The 14,888-nt window shown below is 35.4% G+C and overlaps 1 protein-coding gene across 7 annotated transcripts in view; it reads right to left on the bottom strand.

Annotated features, from left to right (window-relative positions):
• Positions 1–1,321: 1,321 nt before the first annotated feature.
• The window catches only part of DNAH8 (dynein axonemal heavy chain 8), a 126,586-nt gene continuing 113,019 nt past the window's right edge, over positions 1,322–14,888 (bottom strand). For 6 of the 7 annotated variants that reach the window (XM_086878340.1, XM_023924402.2, XM_086878342.1 and 3 more), the window contains 8 exons: positions 13,935–14,051; positions 12,616–12,717; positions 11,156–11,316; positions 7,126–7,282; positions 5,868–6,020; positions 5,557–5,746; positions 2,389–2,510; positions 1,322–1,926 (listed from right to left, as the gene is read on the bottom strand). In XM_086878340.1, the coding sequence (XP_086734466.1) occupies positions 1,639–1,926; positions 2,389–2,510; positions 5,557–5,746; positions 5,868–6,020; positions 7,126–7,282; positions 11,156–11,316; positions 12,616–12,717; positions 13,935–14,051 (1,290 nt within the window). In that variant the 3' untranslated portion in view covers positions 1,322–1,638. Of the gene's footprint in view, positions 1,927–2,388; positions 2,511–3,849; positions 3,989–5,556; positions 5,747–5,867; positions 6,021–7,125; positions 7,283–11,155; positions 11,317–12,615; positions 12,718–13,934; positions 14,052–14,888 lie in introns of all 7 variants that reach the window. The other variant, XR_015283599.1, reaches the window with a different exon arrangement.

Genomic DNA, 14,888 nt, shown 5'->3' with positions numbered 1-14,888 from the left:
TTCTTGTGTGTGCGGTTTTGCTTCACTTATTAAACAGTCTTCATCTTGGCCCCCTCACTTTCAGCTTCTGATCTTGCAATTCTTTGCCACATTCTGCTTGGGCAAGGCAGGGTGCGGCAAGCAACTGGGTACTTAGCTGCTGGTCAACCCACCACAAGTTCTATCAGCAATATTGTGATTACTTAGGGAAAAGTCTTTTGCAATTGCAAAGTCAGATATTTTTTTCCTTTTTTGCAGATGTTCCGTGGTACAACTTCTAAAAATACATATAAACTGTAAAAGTTATCCAATGCCACTGGGTTTCTTGTATTTGAATCTAAGTAAATATATAGAGGAGAGAGAAGAAATGTTTTCCTTAATTGCATTTAGAGATCTCACTTTTTGTTGCTCTGCTCATGATATTGGGTCTGTGTGTTCATTATTTCCTTTATGCCACAGACTTTCTGCGAGAAGATATTTTGGGATGATGACCTCCAACAGAAAGCCATAGGACTCTAACTCATGGAAAGACTTTTTATCATCCCAACAGATGCCCAGGACTTTGTCAAGTAGTGGTAGTTTGTCAAGTAGCTGCACTTTGTCACAGCAGATGCATTTGAACACTCTTGAATGGTAAAAGGAAAAACATCATCCAGTGGGTGTAAGTTAAAATCTTTGTTGCCAAATAAAAGTATCTGAAGGAATAAACATTTGGAGATTATTTAAGAGATAGTGTAGACTGCACATCTTGTTTAGTATTACATGAACAGAATTAGTTTAATACTAATGATGTCTGGAAAACTCATAGGATATTCCTGAGTATCACAGAATAATGCTGTGAGAGTAATTTCAAGGATTGCAACCTACACTTTAGAGCTAAAAAATAGCAGAAAATATAAAAATGCAGAAATGCAGAAAAAATAATTGTTCTCTAATTATTAAATATTATAATTTAAAATAATTATACTGGTTCTCTAATTTAAAAAAGCATCCATATTTTGCAGCTGGAACTGTTCTACTTCTGTTCCCACACAGCTAAATAGGACAGAAAACATACTAGTCTCCATCAGATATTCCAGACAAACATTCCCGGTGTAGTTTTGCTTAATTTAGGTAGTTTAACAAGAATAAGTGAGTTCTGAGAAAGCCTAAAAAGAAAATATGGATAAAATATATTTTTCTGTTACATGATTTCATGCAGACTCACAGAAAATAACGTGTGTATTGTGCAGAATCTAGGAATTTCTATTTGCATCTAGGCGATTTTAAATTTTTTTGCCATCATATGTCACTGAAACAGAAGCTAAAAGTTGTACATGTGAAAGAATGTAAAAAAGCAAAGTTTTTATTTTTTTAAGATTTAATGACATTTTATTTTACATTATTAAAGCAAATATCCATTTAAAGTAATATAATGCATACTTCAAAGACTACAAGCAGTGAACTTATTTGGAAAGATTTACTTTAAAACTGTCAACAGCCAGCCAAGGCAAACTGAATTTACTGAAAGTGGAGAAAAAAAAATCAGTAAGCCAAGACTGAAATGCAATTACCAGTATAATGACAAGTAGCCACCAAATAAAGAGCACTAGAAGAATTACACATTTAATTTGTTACATGTGCCACATATTTCTCTGTTGCTATCATAGGAAAAATAGCTTATTTGATGTCACAGAGAAGGGCCACTCCTCTCAGGATCCAGTGGTCTGGAGACTTTACTGTTTTTAAAAATACCTCTGTAATAAAGTTCAAATCTGTCCTCATGGGCTTCTTGTAAAGAGGACAAACATAGAGCTTGGGATCCCTAGGTCTGGTGGAATCAACAGCATACATATGGAGCACAGGCAGCTGGACAAAAAGAATCTTTGGTGTAGACTCAATGAGTATGCTTCTTCGTTTGTCCCAGCCTGCACCTTCCAAGTAGAGCCCATAGATATATACTCCTTCCTGTGTGAAGGATAAGGACACACATCACAACATATAAAGCATAATAATTGTCTTAAACCATTGAAAGAAATATATATTTTACAATAAAAAATATCTGATGTAAATATCTTCAAACTATTTCATTTAAACTGTAATATAATCCTTTTTCAGAAGATAATACTACTGAAATGGAAGGCAACACAAGTTGTTTAGTGAAGGCTATATAATACAAAGCTGCATGTAAACTTTACCATAAATTCCAAAAATCAACAGGTGGTACAATGGAACAGTTATTTTAATTAAATGTTTTTCTAAATTAATTAACATCTTTATATTTAGTATTTGGCTTCTATGCTAAGCAAAAGACGTTAAGGTGAAGACAGTAGTGACTTCTTCCTCTATCAATCCAAAATAACTCAGTGGTACATAATATAAACTAAACACCAAAATTAATACTGAAACATCTTTGCATGTCATACATACAGAAGGAGATGATGTGATTTCTTCTCTGGTCTGCTTTAGCACATCATTATGTACTGCAACTTTATCTAAAGCCCAGTCCTTATGTGCTCGAGTTGCTTCTTGTTTCATTGCTGTCAGGAATCCTTGAGGAATTAAGCCAGACACTTAGTAATTATCTCATATGATAACATAAAATCTTGCTCAGTTATTAGCATGGTTCTGCACAGAACTTAAAGACAGATAATCAGAATTGTATTGAAAATAAGCAGCCTTACTAATGATAGCAAACTTTGCTTTGGGACCAAAATAGGAACAAGTGACAAAAGTGGCATAGTGTGCATTACATTGAGAAAAATATTTTTAATGACATGTACTTTTTTTCTTCTATTAAATTACTCTGTTAAGAAATATTTGGTCAGGACACTGACTGATTGCATAAGGCAATCAACTACATGATTCATGATAAAGGTGTCTTTCAAGAAAGAATTTCAAGGCAAACAAGTTATCCATTGTGTGAGCTGATATTTATGTAAAGACAACTTAGCTAAAAGGTGGGGGTGTTTTAAATGAAAGAAATAGAATAAATTTCATTGATGAAAAACGGAAAATATATGTCTGAATATTATAATAAAATAACTGTGAGTGTGGGGAATCTAGTGAATGCAGTGCCTATGAAGAATGAAAAATGTATGTTTTGTTAGGGGAAAAAGGGGTGTCAGACAGAAATGAAGGTAGAGGATGACATAACTAGGCAGCAAGTTAGGTGATTTTTTGAGTATTGTTTTGAACAGACTACAGAAGTTTGAAATAAGAAAGGTTTGAGATGCAAAGGGCTGAATAATTTAAATACAGATGACTAAGCAGCAAAGAGGTTTGAATATGTTCTAAAGGAAAAAGCTACAAAAACAGAAACACTAGTATCAAATACCTGGTTGTTTCTGTGTGTGTCAGAAAATGACAATGAAGTAATCAAAAACATGATATCTGCTATTTTAAGCTGCTAGATGAAGAACTGCTTGGAATTGAGAGTCATAGAGATCGAGATGAAGAAAGAGAAGTTAACATAGAGAATTGCATACTTAATAGTGAATTTCCTGGTGAGCAGTATTACAAATATAGTCTGATATTACAAATATACTCACCTCACCCCTACCCACAGAACACATTTTGAACTTAGCAAACCTCTCTCTAGCTGCAGGACTACTTATGTAGTTTTTTTTAACACAGAGGTTGAAGAAATAATAAAGTTCAAGACCATCTGTATCTCAGGTTTGTAGCCTATTAGGCTAAATGTTTTCATTTGTCAAAAGTATGTGGTCCATTATCTTCTTTTATCTTTCTTTTCAACACTGTAAGTGCTGCTTTTCAATCACCAGAGATGCTTATCAGCTGTGCCACTTAAGATACAAATGGAGTGATGATTTGACTGGCATCCCAATACCATCTTTTAATAATAAATTGGATGTACTCCAGGCACCTCACCTGTTTCTGAAAGTGACTCTAAAATACACTTTGGTATTAGTACTTTTTTACAGTTCTGGCAGTAGGAAGTCCAATAGGAAGAGAGGCATCACAAAGCAAAGGTAACTCATATAGCATTCAAGAATTTCAGAGGTTACTCCTAATTTTAAAAAACAAACAAACAAAAAAACCATCTCATCTCTGTCACACAGGAGTTTCTTATAAGAATTTTGTATGGGTTGTTTAGGCTGAAGGAGATTCTCCCAGGAACATACACCTCATAAGGTAGTGTGGTTTTTTACTCATGAAGATGATTAAAATTTATTTTTCTTCCTCTATTCTCTAAATGGTAAAAATATCAAGCTATAACAGATAATGATAATGTTTACTTGTACTTCACAGCATGTCTTTGATGATTTTGAAGAAACTGTTCATTAAATAACCCGTGAAATGGATACACCGTAAAACTACATTTTGATGATTCTCTGTGAAAGAAAAATAACTACTATAAATTCTGGTACATTCATAGAATAGCCAATGTTGGAATAAACATGGGAAGTTCTTCTGGTTCAACCTTTTGTGGGAAAGGGAGACTACATGAGATTATCTAGCACGGTCCAATTACATTTTGAAAACCTCCAGAAATGAGGACTCCACTAGGTTTTGATAAGGTTATTCTAGTGAGTGATTGCACTTACTGTACTGTAAAAAGTTATTTTGTTGCTACTGTAACATCTTACTCTATATTAAAGCTTTTCCATGCTTGCAACATAGTTTAAAGTGAGTTAAAAAGTTTCAAACCACAGAAAAATAGTATTTTCTTTAAAAGCTGAATCATTATCATTAAGTATACTTTCTTTAGAAGCTACAATATGTCAACAAGATAAATTATTTTATTGGCTAACCATATGTTTTCCTTCTTGTAATATAAAAATTGTTTTTTTGGGTCAGACTAAAAGATCAGACAACCACAGAATCACATAGAATGGTTTGGGTTGAAAGGGACCGTAAAAATCATCAAGTTCCAAATTCTCTGCCATGGTCAGGGTCACTGAAAAAAACCCCAAAACACCAATTTGAATTATAGAATTCTACTAGACCAAATAAAATCCAACCTGGCCTTAGACACTGCCAGGAATGGGGCACTCACACTTCTTTGGGCAATCTGTTCCAATGCCTCAGCCCCTCACAGTAAAGAATTATACATAATATCAGTTCTAAACCTACCCATTTTCAGTTTAAATCTGTCCTCCCTTGTCCTATCACTAAAAGCAGTTGTGAAAAGTCCCTCTCCAGCTTTCTTGTAGCCCCCTCTAGGTACTGGAAGGTGCTATAAAGGTCACTCCCAGAGCTTTTTCCTCCAGCTGAATGGCCCCAGCTGTCCCTTCCGGCCTTCATAAAAGAGGTGCTCCAGCCCTCTGATCATCTTCATGTCCCTTTGCTGCCCTTATTCCAGCAGGTTCACATCCTTTCTATGAGGGGCCCAGAGCTGGATGCAGCACTCCAGATGGCCACTCACCAGAGCTGAGAAGAGCAGAGGGGCAGAACCACCTCCCTTGCCTTGCTGGCTACGCTTTATTCAGTGGAGCCCAGGCTAAGGTTGGCTTTATGGGCTGTGAGTGCACATTAAACCCATTTTTCATCTTGGCTTCTGTGACACACACTGGCTGTATAACCATTAAATTACTATTCAATACATTACTACTCAAGTCTTTTCAGTAGTCTTACCTTGTGGATTAAAGAATCCAGTTATCCAAAATACCTTTGGTCTTCCTTGAAATATCCAAGTAGATAACTGAGCATTTCTATCCAAAAGTTCAGTAAACCAGAAGCCAAGTGTGGAAGACTCCCAAGATACTCTTTTCCATACTTGAGGGATTCGAGCATCATACATGTTATCAAGTGCATCTCTTAAATTCTGAGGGAATGAAATAATATTCAAAATAAATAAATCAATTTAGTTGAAAATCAATTAATCAATTTCATTTAAATCAATTTAAAGCACAGTATTCCATATGTAGTAGAAGTACTTTACTTGCCTCACTCATAACAATAGTTCCTTCTATGGCTAGTTTCAGATCAATCAAGCTGGTGCGGACAACTGTGATCACCTTCTGCATGCGGTCAATTTCTTGACGAAGAAAAATATTCATAGAGTTAAGTGCTCCCATTTTAACTAAACGAGCCTTTACCTAAATTATAAAAGTATAGAAGGAATATAGTTAGCTCTAAATTGTTGAAATGCTGTTGTATTTCATCAACAATGCATCAACAATGCGTTCTTCTATGGAGAAGGCACAGTCCTCTAACAGGCATCCTCCCTGGAGATCAATTCCCTAAGATAAGATAAAACTGCCTAGTCACTGTGACTAAGCCGTGGACACCCCCCCCCCCCCCCCCCCCCCAGTCTCAGGACCCCATGTTAACTATTGGTCATCTTACCCCAGTACCAGACTATTGGTCCCCTTCCCAATCCTCCCCCTCCCTATAAAACCCCAGCTTTTACCCAAGACCATCACTGGCCCCCTTTGCTGAAGCCTGCATTAAAGAGTCTGCGGAATGCTATGTGGACTTCCCATCTCTTATCTGCATCGGCAGGGGAACCCCGGAATGGAGCTGTCTGGGCTGAACAGAACTGGTCACAGAGCAGAAATCGCTGCTAAAAAAGCTGATCACTAAGGGCTTTTGCCCATGCTCCAAGGGTTACCCCTGGCTGGAGGCTGCCTGCAGAACCCTGGATGGCGGCTCTGTCTCCTGGGACAGCCTGACTATCTGGGTTTGTTGCCGGCAGAAGCCAGGGGTCCGACAGGCCCCCAGGATCCCAGCCTGCAACAGTATGCAACATCTTAACTTTCTGTGTGTTCAGAAAAGTAAATATTAGATTTGTATATTATCCAACTAACATTTATCCCCTTAAAACTTCAGTTTTTACTTTTTGTCTGATACTACCCAATTACTCATGATTTTGCTAGAACAGGACTTCACCCAGAAGCCCAGGAGACTGCTATCATAAAATGTTGAGACTGACTTCTTTTTGTTTTCACAAGTAGCTTTGGAAGTCCAAGCACAGTCTCCTTGACATATCTACATGGCCGATTGTACATGGCAAGACGTCTGTCTTGATTTTAGATAAAAAATCTTCATACCAATTCATGCTGGGAGCAATAAGGGTGTTGGCTCCTTACTTGAACCTGCTACTATTTATATGAACTTTGGTACAATTCAGTGTTTCTTTTTTGCAACATGTACTGTGAAAACTCAACAGAGAACAGTAAAACAGGACTAAGATTAACTTGCCTCATGAGGTATGTAATCTGGAGGAAGTTTCTCTAGCATGTCTTCAGCTGAACGATAAACAACTGATTCACGAGTTTCTCCAGATCCTCCCCCACTTTCTTTAGGCTGAATGTTGGTAATAGTATCCAAAACATCAGCTGATGTATTTTTCTGGTATCTGAGAGGATGGGAAATATAAGTTACATAGAATTTTTTAATAGTTAATGATAACTTTGTAGAACACACAAAAAACAGTGTGCCATGAAGTCAAATCAAAACTCACGTGAAATTGTTTCTTTTGCATCCTGCACCAACCAATGAGTGGGAATAAGAAAGCAAGCCTGAAGTACTGAAGTGTCAGCAATGCCTACTTTCACCTTCTGGAATTAGCTACATAAGGAACTATGTATCAATGAGTGATGTAGGACACACATACTGATTCAAAGCATAGATTTGCATGTCAGCTTTACTTTTCGACTTTCATATGACACCCATCTCCTTCTATTACTTTGTCATACATAATTATGTAAGACATGAAACCAAAGATAGAATGTGTGAATTCCTAAAACACCTAAAGATGCTTTGGATACAGGGTCACAGTACCAGAGAAGCTAGATACTACAGTATTTCAACAAAAAATTTTTGAAAATGCAATTACAAAGACTATAGATCAGAAAAATCAAAGAAATACTGCCAGGAGTTTGCTTCTCAGAGGATATACTTTCTGCTTCTAAAAGTAGGAATGGTGGGGGCTTTTCATAACCCTTGACTTTAGACTCAAAACTCAAGCTTTTTTTCAATTTATGGCCCCATTCAAAGAATGAAAGATTTATTCAAGACCATATATGAGCAGAAAAGATAAAATTTCTCTTGGACTCATGGCTTCATTGGTAATTTGGATGATATACTGGTGGTTGTAACCTTTGTATCTTGCTGATTTAACAAGTAACAAGTTGATTTAACATTTAACAAGTAGTGATTATAGAGACGTGAACCTTCCTCTTCATACTGTAAACAATCTCCTTCCAATTCTGCTGTTAGACTATTTTATGTAGAAGGTATAGGTTCCCTGATTATAATATCAAATAAATTATAATAAATTACAGGATTTTAGAAATGGTTTTTCTAAGTCTAAAAAAAAAAATAGAAACAATTAAAAGAAAAAAGGCAGTATGCAAATTTTGAGGAAAAGGAGAGAACAGCTTTTGAAAAATAGAATCAAAGGAACAGAATCAAAAGATAGTGATATTTCTTTCTTCAATGAAACAAGCTAGGAACCTTCTGAAGAGGAGAAATTATGTAAATATTGTATAAATAACAATTACTGTTTGAACAAGACTTTTTTTTGTAAATGAAAGGAGAAAAGACAAAATATATATCTTGACCTTTACATAATTAAAAACAATTTTCCCATGTGGAAGTGAGATTAAAATACAAAGAAGAAATTTCATTTACATACCATTGGGACATAATCAACATAAAAACCACTCTGCAACAAATTTTTTCTAGGTTTTGGGAAACCTCACTTTCCTTTAGATTGCAAATAAAATGAAGTATAGATGAAAACAGTAACAATAAAAAGATGGCAGAAGTCTGTAGAGGAAGTACCATGCTCCTGAGAACAGAATCAGTTGCACATGATGGGTTGACCCTCATCACTGGTAGATATTTATGTGTAGATGTCTCCATAACAGCTTTTTATCTAGATTGCCCAATTCAGCTCATGTATTTTAGATGTCTGCTTTGTGATGAGAGAAATTGCACTTTACAAGGATCTATTTTTCTCTGTTACTGTTAAGGAAGTCTACAGTAACCATAAGGGAAGCTACAGCAACATTTAATGAATCTCATTATAGTGTCAGTGTTGCCTAAATGTAGGTAAAATAAAGCACTCAATACCTATTTATATATTGCTTTCCCCTCATGCAAAGTGAATTGTGTCATAAGAAGAAAAAAGAAAATTAATTTTCTATGGATTTTGATTTACTCCAAAAAGCATTATTAAGAGCATTTTCTCAATAGTTTGGATGTAACATAATATCATTATTTGAGAGCTGGAATCTGTGCCATCAGGGATTTTCTGTACTAGAAATGAAAACTAAGAAAACATGCATGTGAAAGAAACATTGTCTCAGCTTTGTGTAGAAAACAATACCTATTACAGCACAGGGCTCAAACCCTTACATTCACCAGCTTGCAATAGCTTAACTAAAATTCAGCTACATTTAAAGTTTCAGTGGGGAACCAGTTGGGAAAGGGGTTTGGCAGAAGACTGTCAGAATATTCCTTTCCTGCTCAGGTAGCTGTTAACATGTGCATAGGTTTTTGCAGAACCTATGACTCATACAGCAAGTTAAAATCATTCTCAGTGACTTCAGGTGTTAATCCTAAATGAAAGTATTGAAATTCATTGAAGCCTTACTGTTGGAACCAACAGATTTAGCATTTGGCTGAACTGTAAAACTGCCACAGTAAATTAGTGAGAGAGACGATTTTTCTTGCTCTCCATAATAGTAATATGGAGAGGTCTTGGCTCTCTCAGGGTTTCAATTCTCACAGTTAGCCTTCTGCATACTCTGAAACGAGTTGATAGGGTATTTTCTGGAGAATTTGAATAAAATTTTTTTATATTGTATGGGGTGCTAATCCATTTGATCTGTGTGTCAAAGATGAAATTCTGACACAGTAGCTGTACATAGTTACTTATAACAGACTGTGATAAGACATGGCAAAAAACATGAAGCCTCATTTCCCCCGAACTCTAAAGAAGGAATTAAAAGGCAAAATCGGCAGGGAAAAAAAAAGGACTAAAGTAACAGGAATATGCTGAGGCACCAAATGAAAGAAAAACTGAGCATTGAAGAGAAACCAAAGAGATGTACCTACTCACTAAAGTTTTCCCAACAGTGTTAGTCTCAAGTTTCCTCCTATAAATTAGCTCTCCTACAAGCCTAATTTTGAATCTAAAGCATGTCCATCTTCAAGACTTTGTTTAGCTCTCTATTAAATCTTGGCTCTTTTTCTTTAATCATTTCTAGAAGGGAGGTCTTGCAAGTATCAGAGAATGACTTGGAACAGAATCTACTCTTAGATTCTTTTTTTCACAAGCATATACTAACAGTAGTATATGTTAGGCAGAGTTGACAATAAAACTGTGTACTCTTCTCACAGCATGCTTAGAATACAAGCCTCTTGACATGGCATCAGCCTCTCAACTTTGAGACTGAAAAATTGTGGGAAATTATTGTTTCATCCAAAAGTATTAGAAGATGTTAGGTTTTCATAGCAGCTCTGCATTTGAATAACATTTGGTTTATTTAAAAGTAGAAAAATAGCTACATGAAGAAACAATGAATGTGGAATGTGAACATACTGGATATGAAAATGCAATGATTCATGGCAGAATTATTAAGAATTTCAGTGAAATAAATATGATGATGTTCATATCCTTTCATAAGGTATATAATATTAGAAGGAAATAAAGGGCAAGCTGTTACACAGATTATTTGGAATGAAAGAGTGAATTTAGACAGAGATAAAATTTTAAATGGAACTAGTACTTGGTGCAGTTGAAAAGCCTCTTTTAAATAATGGGAATGGTGGAACCGATTGCCATGTAAGTTTGTAGCTGCATCCAAAAGCATGCTTGTAAACCAAATGGTAATCCAGAAAATAATTTAACAAGTGTTTACAGAAAAATAAAGTGCTTGAAACAGAAGGCAAATACTAGAAACTGTCTCTAGCTGAACTGTATAGAACCATCTATCACATATTCATATAAAAGTTTCATAATGCTTTCAATTAAAAAAGTAAAATCACGAGGAGTAAGTAATAAGACTTCCAACTGCTTTAAAAAGACATGTAAAATGTAGCTGAAGATACTGCATTTATAACAATGTACATACACGGAAAGTATTCCACTCAACAGAGAAATTCACATGAATTCTAGGCTTCCTATGAAAAATATATTTTACTTAAACATTTGATAGGGATTTGTTTCCAAATACTAAAAGAAACATTCTCTGTTTTCAATGTGCTGAGACCTACTTACGTAATATCAGCATTGGGATGGAGACCAAACACCTCTGGACTGTCCATGGCAGGGAGTAACTGGATGTAGTCAAAGTACTGTTCCACTGTTTTGCAAACTGGAATTTTATACCCAGTATAAAAGCAAAAGGTGCTGTCAAACATACTTTCATTAAACCATACCTGTGAAAAATCCATGGGGAAAAAAGAAATCCAACAATTATTTTGCTAATTAGATGGATTTTTAGTCTCATTTTTACTCCTGGAAGATTAGGGTTCTTGTTTCAGCTACTACATCTAATTTTACTTTAATACAACAGTAAATCATTAAAAATTATGTCTATTAAGTTTGACTTCCAGCTAAGTCTTTTTAGCTAAGACTTTCTGTTGGGGAGGATGAAACAGGGAGACTTATCATTATTAATATGATTGTTTAGCAAAAGATTCTGAAAATATGAAACCTAGAATCAAAATAGAAATGAAAGCTAGCTTTGGGCCATAGGATACTGAGCACTAGTTACTATACAAGCAAAGAACAATAGCCTAGCCAGCTGAAGGAGAATCCTTGTTGATGAAACAATACCCTTCTGCTGACAGAATCCAAAGGTCAAGCAGCAATAGAAGAATTTGAAAGGCTTTTAGAGTCTAAAATGTAACACTGTATGGTAATGTAGTAGTTCTTATAGGCTAAATGTAAATTCTCTAGTATGTGTGTCTCGTAGTGGTTGGTTACTGGGAATTAGAATATTCACTATAGAAAGGGATATAATGTATTGTAACAAAAATTTTGCTCTCATGCTCTCTTCTGCATCTCTCTTAACTCTCATCCTCTTCTTCCCTCTCTCAACCCTTATCCCTTCTTACCTCTCTCTCTTAATTCTTATTCCCTTCTCCCCTCTTCCCCCTCTCTTAACTTGCTCCCTTATTCCTTTCTCTACTCTTCCCCCTCTCTTAACTTGCTCCCTTATTCCCTTCTCTACTCTTATTCTCTGCTCTACTCCCCTCACTCTTAAGCTCTCCCCTCGCTCTTAACTTCTCTCCCCTAGCTCTTAAGCTCTCTTACCTTTGCCCTCTCTTACCCATACCTCTCTTACTCCATTCTCCTACTCTCTATCTCTCTCCCCTCTCCACTCTCTCTCTCCCTCCCTGACCACGTGTACGCTGTGGCTGGTGGCGGAAACAGGTCTCTTCCTCCCTCTACCAAATTAATAAATTGCTTATACCTGAACAGCTTGACCCTGGAGAAATCTCTCACCGTGTATGTTTTGTACATCTATAAATTTCCAGCTAAGTTTCTGCTCCTCACCAAAGAGGAACCAAGGGGAAGAACCTCACTGCCAAAGAATGAGGTTTTGGAAACTTCATTTTACTTTGAAAAGCCTTATAAACTAGTAAAGTGCATGCTCGGCAGAAAGAAGACCTTCTGATTTCTGTATTGGAGATATCAATAAAAATGACAACTGTATTTCTAAGGTCTCTTACCCTTGCAAAGCAATTAAGAAGACGCTTATCATAGTCATCTGTGACTCGGCCTCCATACTGTACTTCTCCAATCATGTAGCGTACTGTGTTCCATGATATCCCCTGTAAAGTACATGAAAGACTAGAATTATTATATGTAAGAAGAAGATTGTAATTTAAATATAATCTGAAGCTTATAATGTTCTGAAATGTAAATTGAAAAAATCACATAACAATAATACTTTATTTCTAATTTATTTACAGAGCTCAACTCTGTAATTTTATAGAAGAATTTGGCTTGGTCCTGCCAAATTCTGTATTATCAATATAGAATCACAGGATCATTAGGTTGGAAAAGACCTTTAAGATCATCATGTCCAATCTTTGACCAAACATCAATTTAGACCATGGCACTAAGAGCCATGTCCAGTTGTTTCTTGAACACCTATAGGCACAGTGACTCCTCAGTCTTCCTGGGCTGTCCATTCCAATGCTTGAGAATCCTTTCCACTAAGAAAATCCTCCTAATGTTCAACCTAAACCTCCCCTGGAATAGCTTGATGCTGTGTCCTCTTGTCCTGGCACTGGTTGCCTGGGAGAAGAGGCCGATCCCCACCTGGCTACAGCCTCCTTTTGAGGAAGTGTAGAGAGTGGCAAGGTCCCCTGAGCCTCCTTTTCTCCAGGCTAAACACTCCTGGTCCCTCAGCCACTCCTCATATGCCTGGATCTCTAGAAGTAAAATCTCATAATATATTTTATATATATATATATATATATATAAAAATGTATTTATGTATGTATGTATATATATATGTGTGTGGATATATATATATAAATAAAATACTTTTCATTATTACAGTTTGACCTGAAATCACTCACTGCTGCTATTGCCTCTCTTCTTACCCCCAATTCCACCCTCCCCACCCAACCCCCTCTCCCTGTTTCTCATCTTTCTCTCTCGGCTGAGTGCTGCTTCATTAGGAATGGCTATTCCCTGCTAAGTATGGCAGCTGTAGAGAAGTTTGATCTGCTCTGTCAAACTCAGTAAATATTTTAGCTCCCTTTCCAAAACAGATAACATACAGACTTGTTAGTTTTGGATATAGTAGTGAAGAAGAAAAAGAAATTTTAAGGTTCTTAACAAATATGTATTTTTACATGCATGACAGCACATAAAATATTTCAGCTTTATTTTCTTGCAGAGAACCTCAAACTTTGATCATTAGAAATGGCACTAAATTAATAGCAATGAGTAAATTATAATAAACATGAGGGAAAAACAATTGCTGCTGCTGTACAAAGCATTAAAATGTACTCTACATACAGATTTTAGTATTCACCTTCTTGAGGTCAATTTTTTTTAGGTGATTTTGTATGAACTGAACACTGGCTGTAAAGTCTGCTGAGTTAAATTCATAGGGAATATTCCAACCCAAAGGTCCAAACTTGCGTCGCTCCTTAGGAATAAAATTAAAACCAAATATATTTATGAAACATCTTATAATTTTCTTTCTGTAATAAATTTCAATAATAGCAATACTGTGGAGTAAAGAATTGAACTGAAGAAGAAAGGTAGCCTAGGAAATGGCTGTATGCCTCATAAACATCAATAATGCAGCTAAGTTATACCATGAGGGATAAATAAATATAGAAAAAAACCAACAAAATAATTTATTAATAACTTCACAAATCAATTTATAAGGCACAGGTTTGCAATGCCTCACTTCTGTATGGATAATGAAATATTTATATTAAGTAATAAATTAATGTATTTAGGATTGTACAGTTTTAAATTTGTTTTTACAAATACTGTTGACTAATGATAGTTTCAAATTTTCAAGCTCCTATAATTATGCTCTTTTCCAAACAGTTCTGTATTGCCACTTCTGTCTTGTTTCAATATGTTTTTTTAATGTACATTTTTCAAAATTCACAACTTTATTTTAAGGTTGCCACCATTACATTATTCAATTTTACTATTGCATACCTATTTGGAATAAAGTGATAACAGTTGTAATAACAGAAAAATAGTTAATAATTATACAAAAAGAATAAATATTCTGTAGCCCAAACACTTCAAACATACAGCACTATTATATTTTACACAAATTTGTTAAAGCCATTTCAGTTAAATTTCTCAATGATTTTTTCAGAAAGTAGAACAAATTAATTCAAGAAGCTAAGAACTATGTTTCTGAGTAGTGCTGACATTTATCAAATGAATAAATTACATTTTTAAATTAACTAAACGATAACATATTCATCAGATTTTATATTACCATCAGCAATCACTG

Source organism: Cyanistes caeruleus, chromosome 2 (genome assembly GCF_971803275.1).
Source record: "Cyanistes caeruleus chromosome 2, bCyaCae1.hap1.1, whole genome shotgun sequence".
Lineage (NCBI taxonomy): Eukaryota > Metazoa > Chordata > Aves > Passeriformes > Paridae > Cyanistes > Cyanistes caeruleus.
Note: the sequence above shows the minus strand (reverse complement) of the source record. Positions and strands in the feature narration are given on the sequence as shown.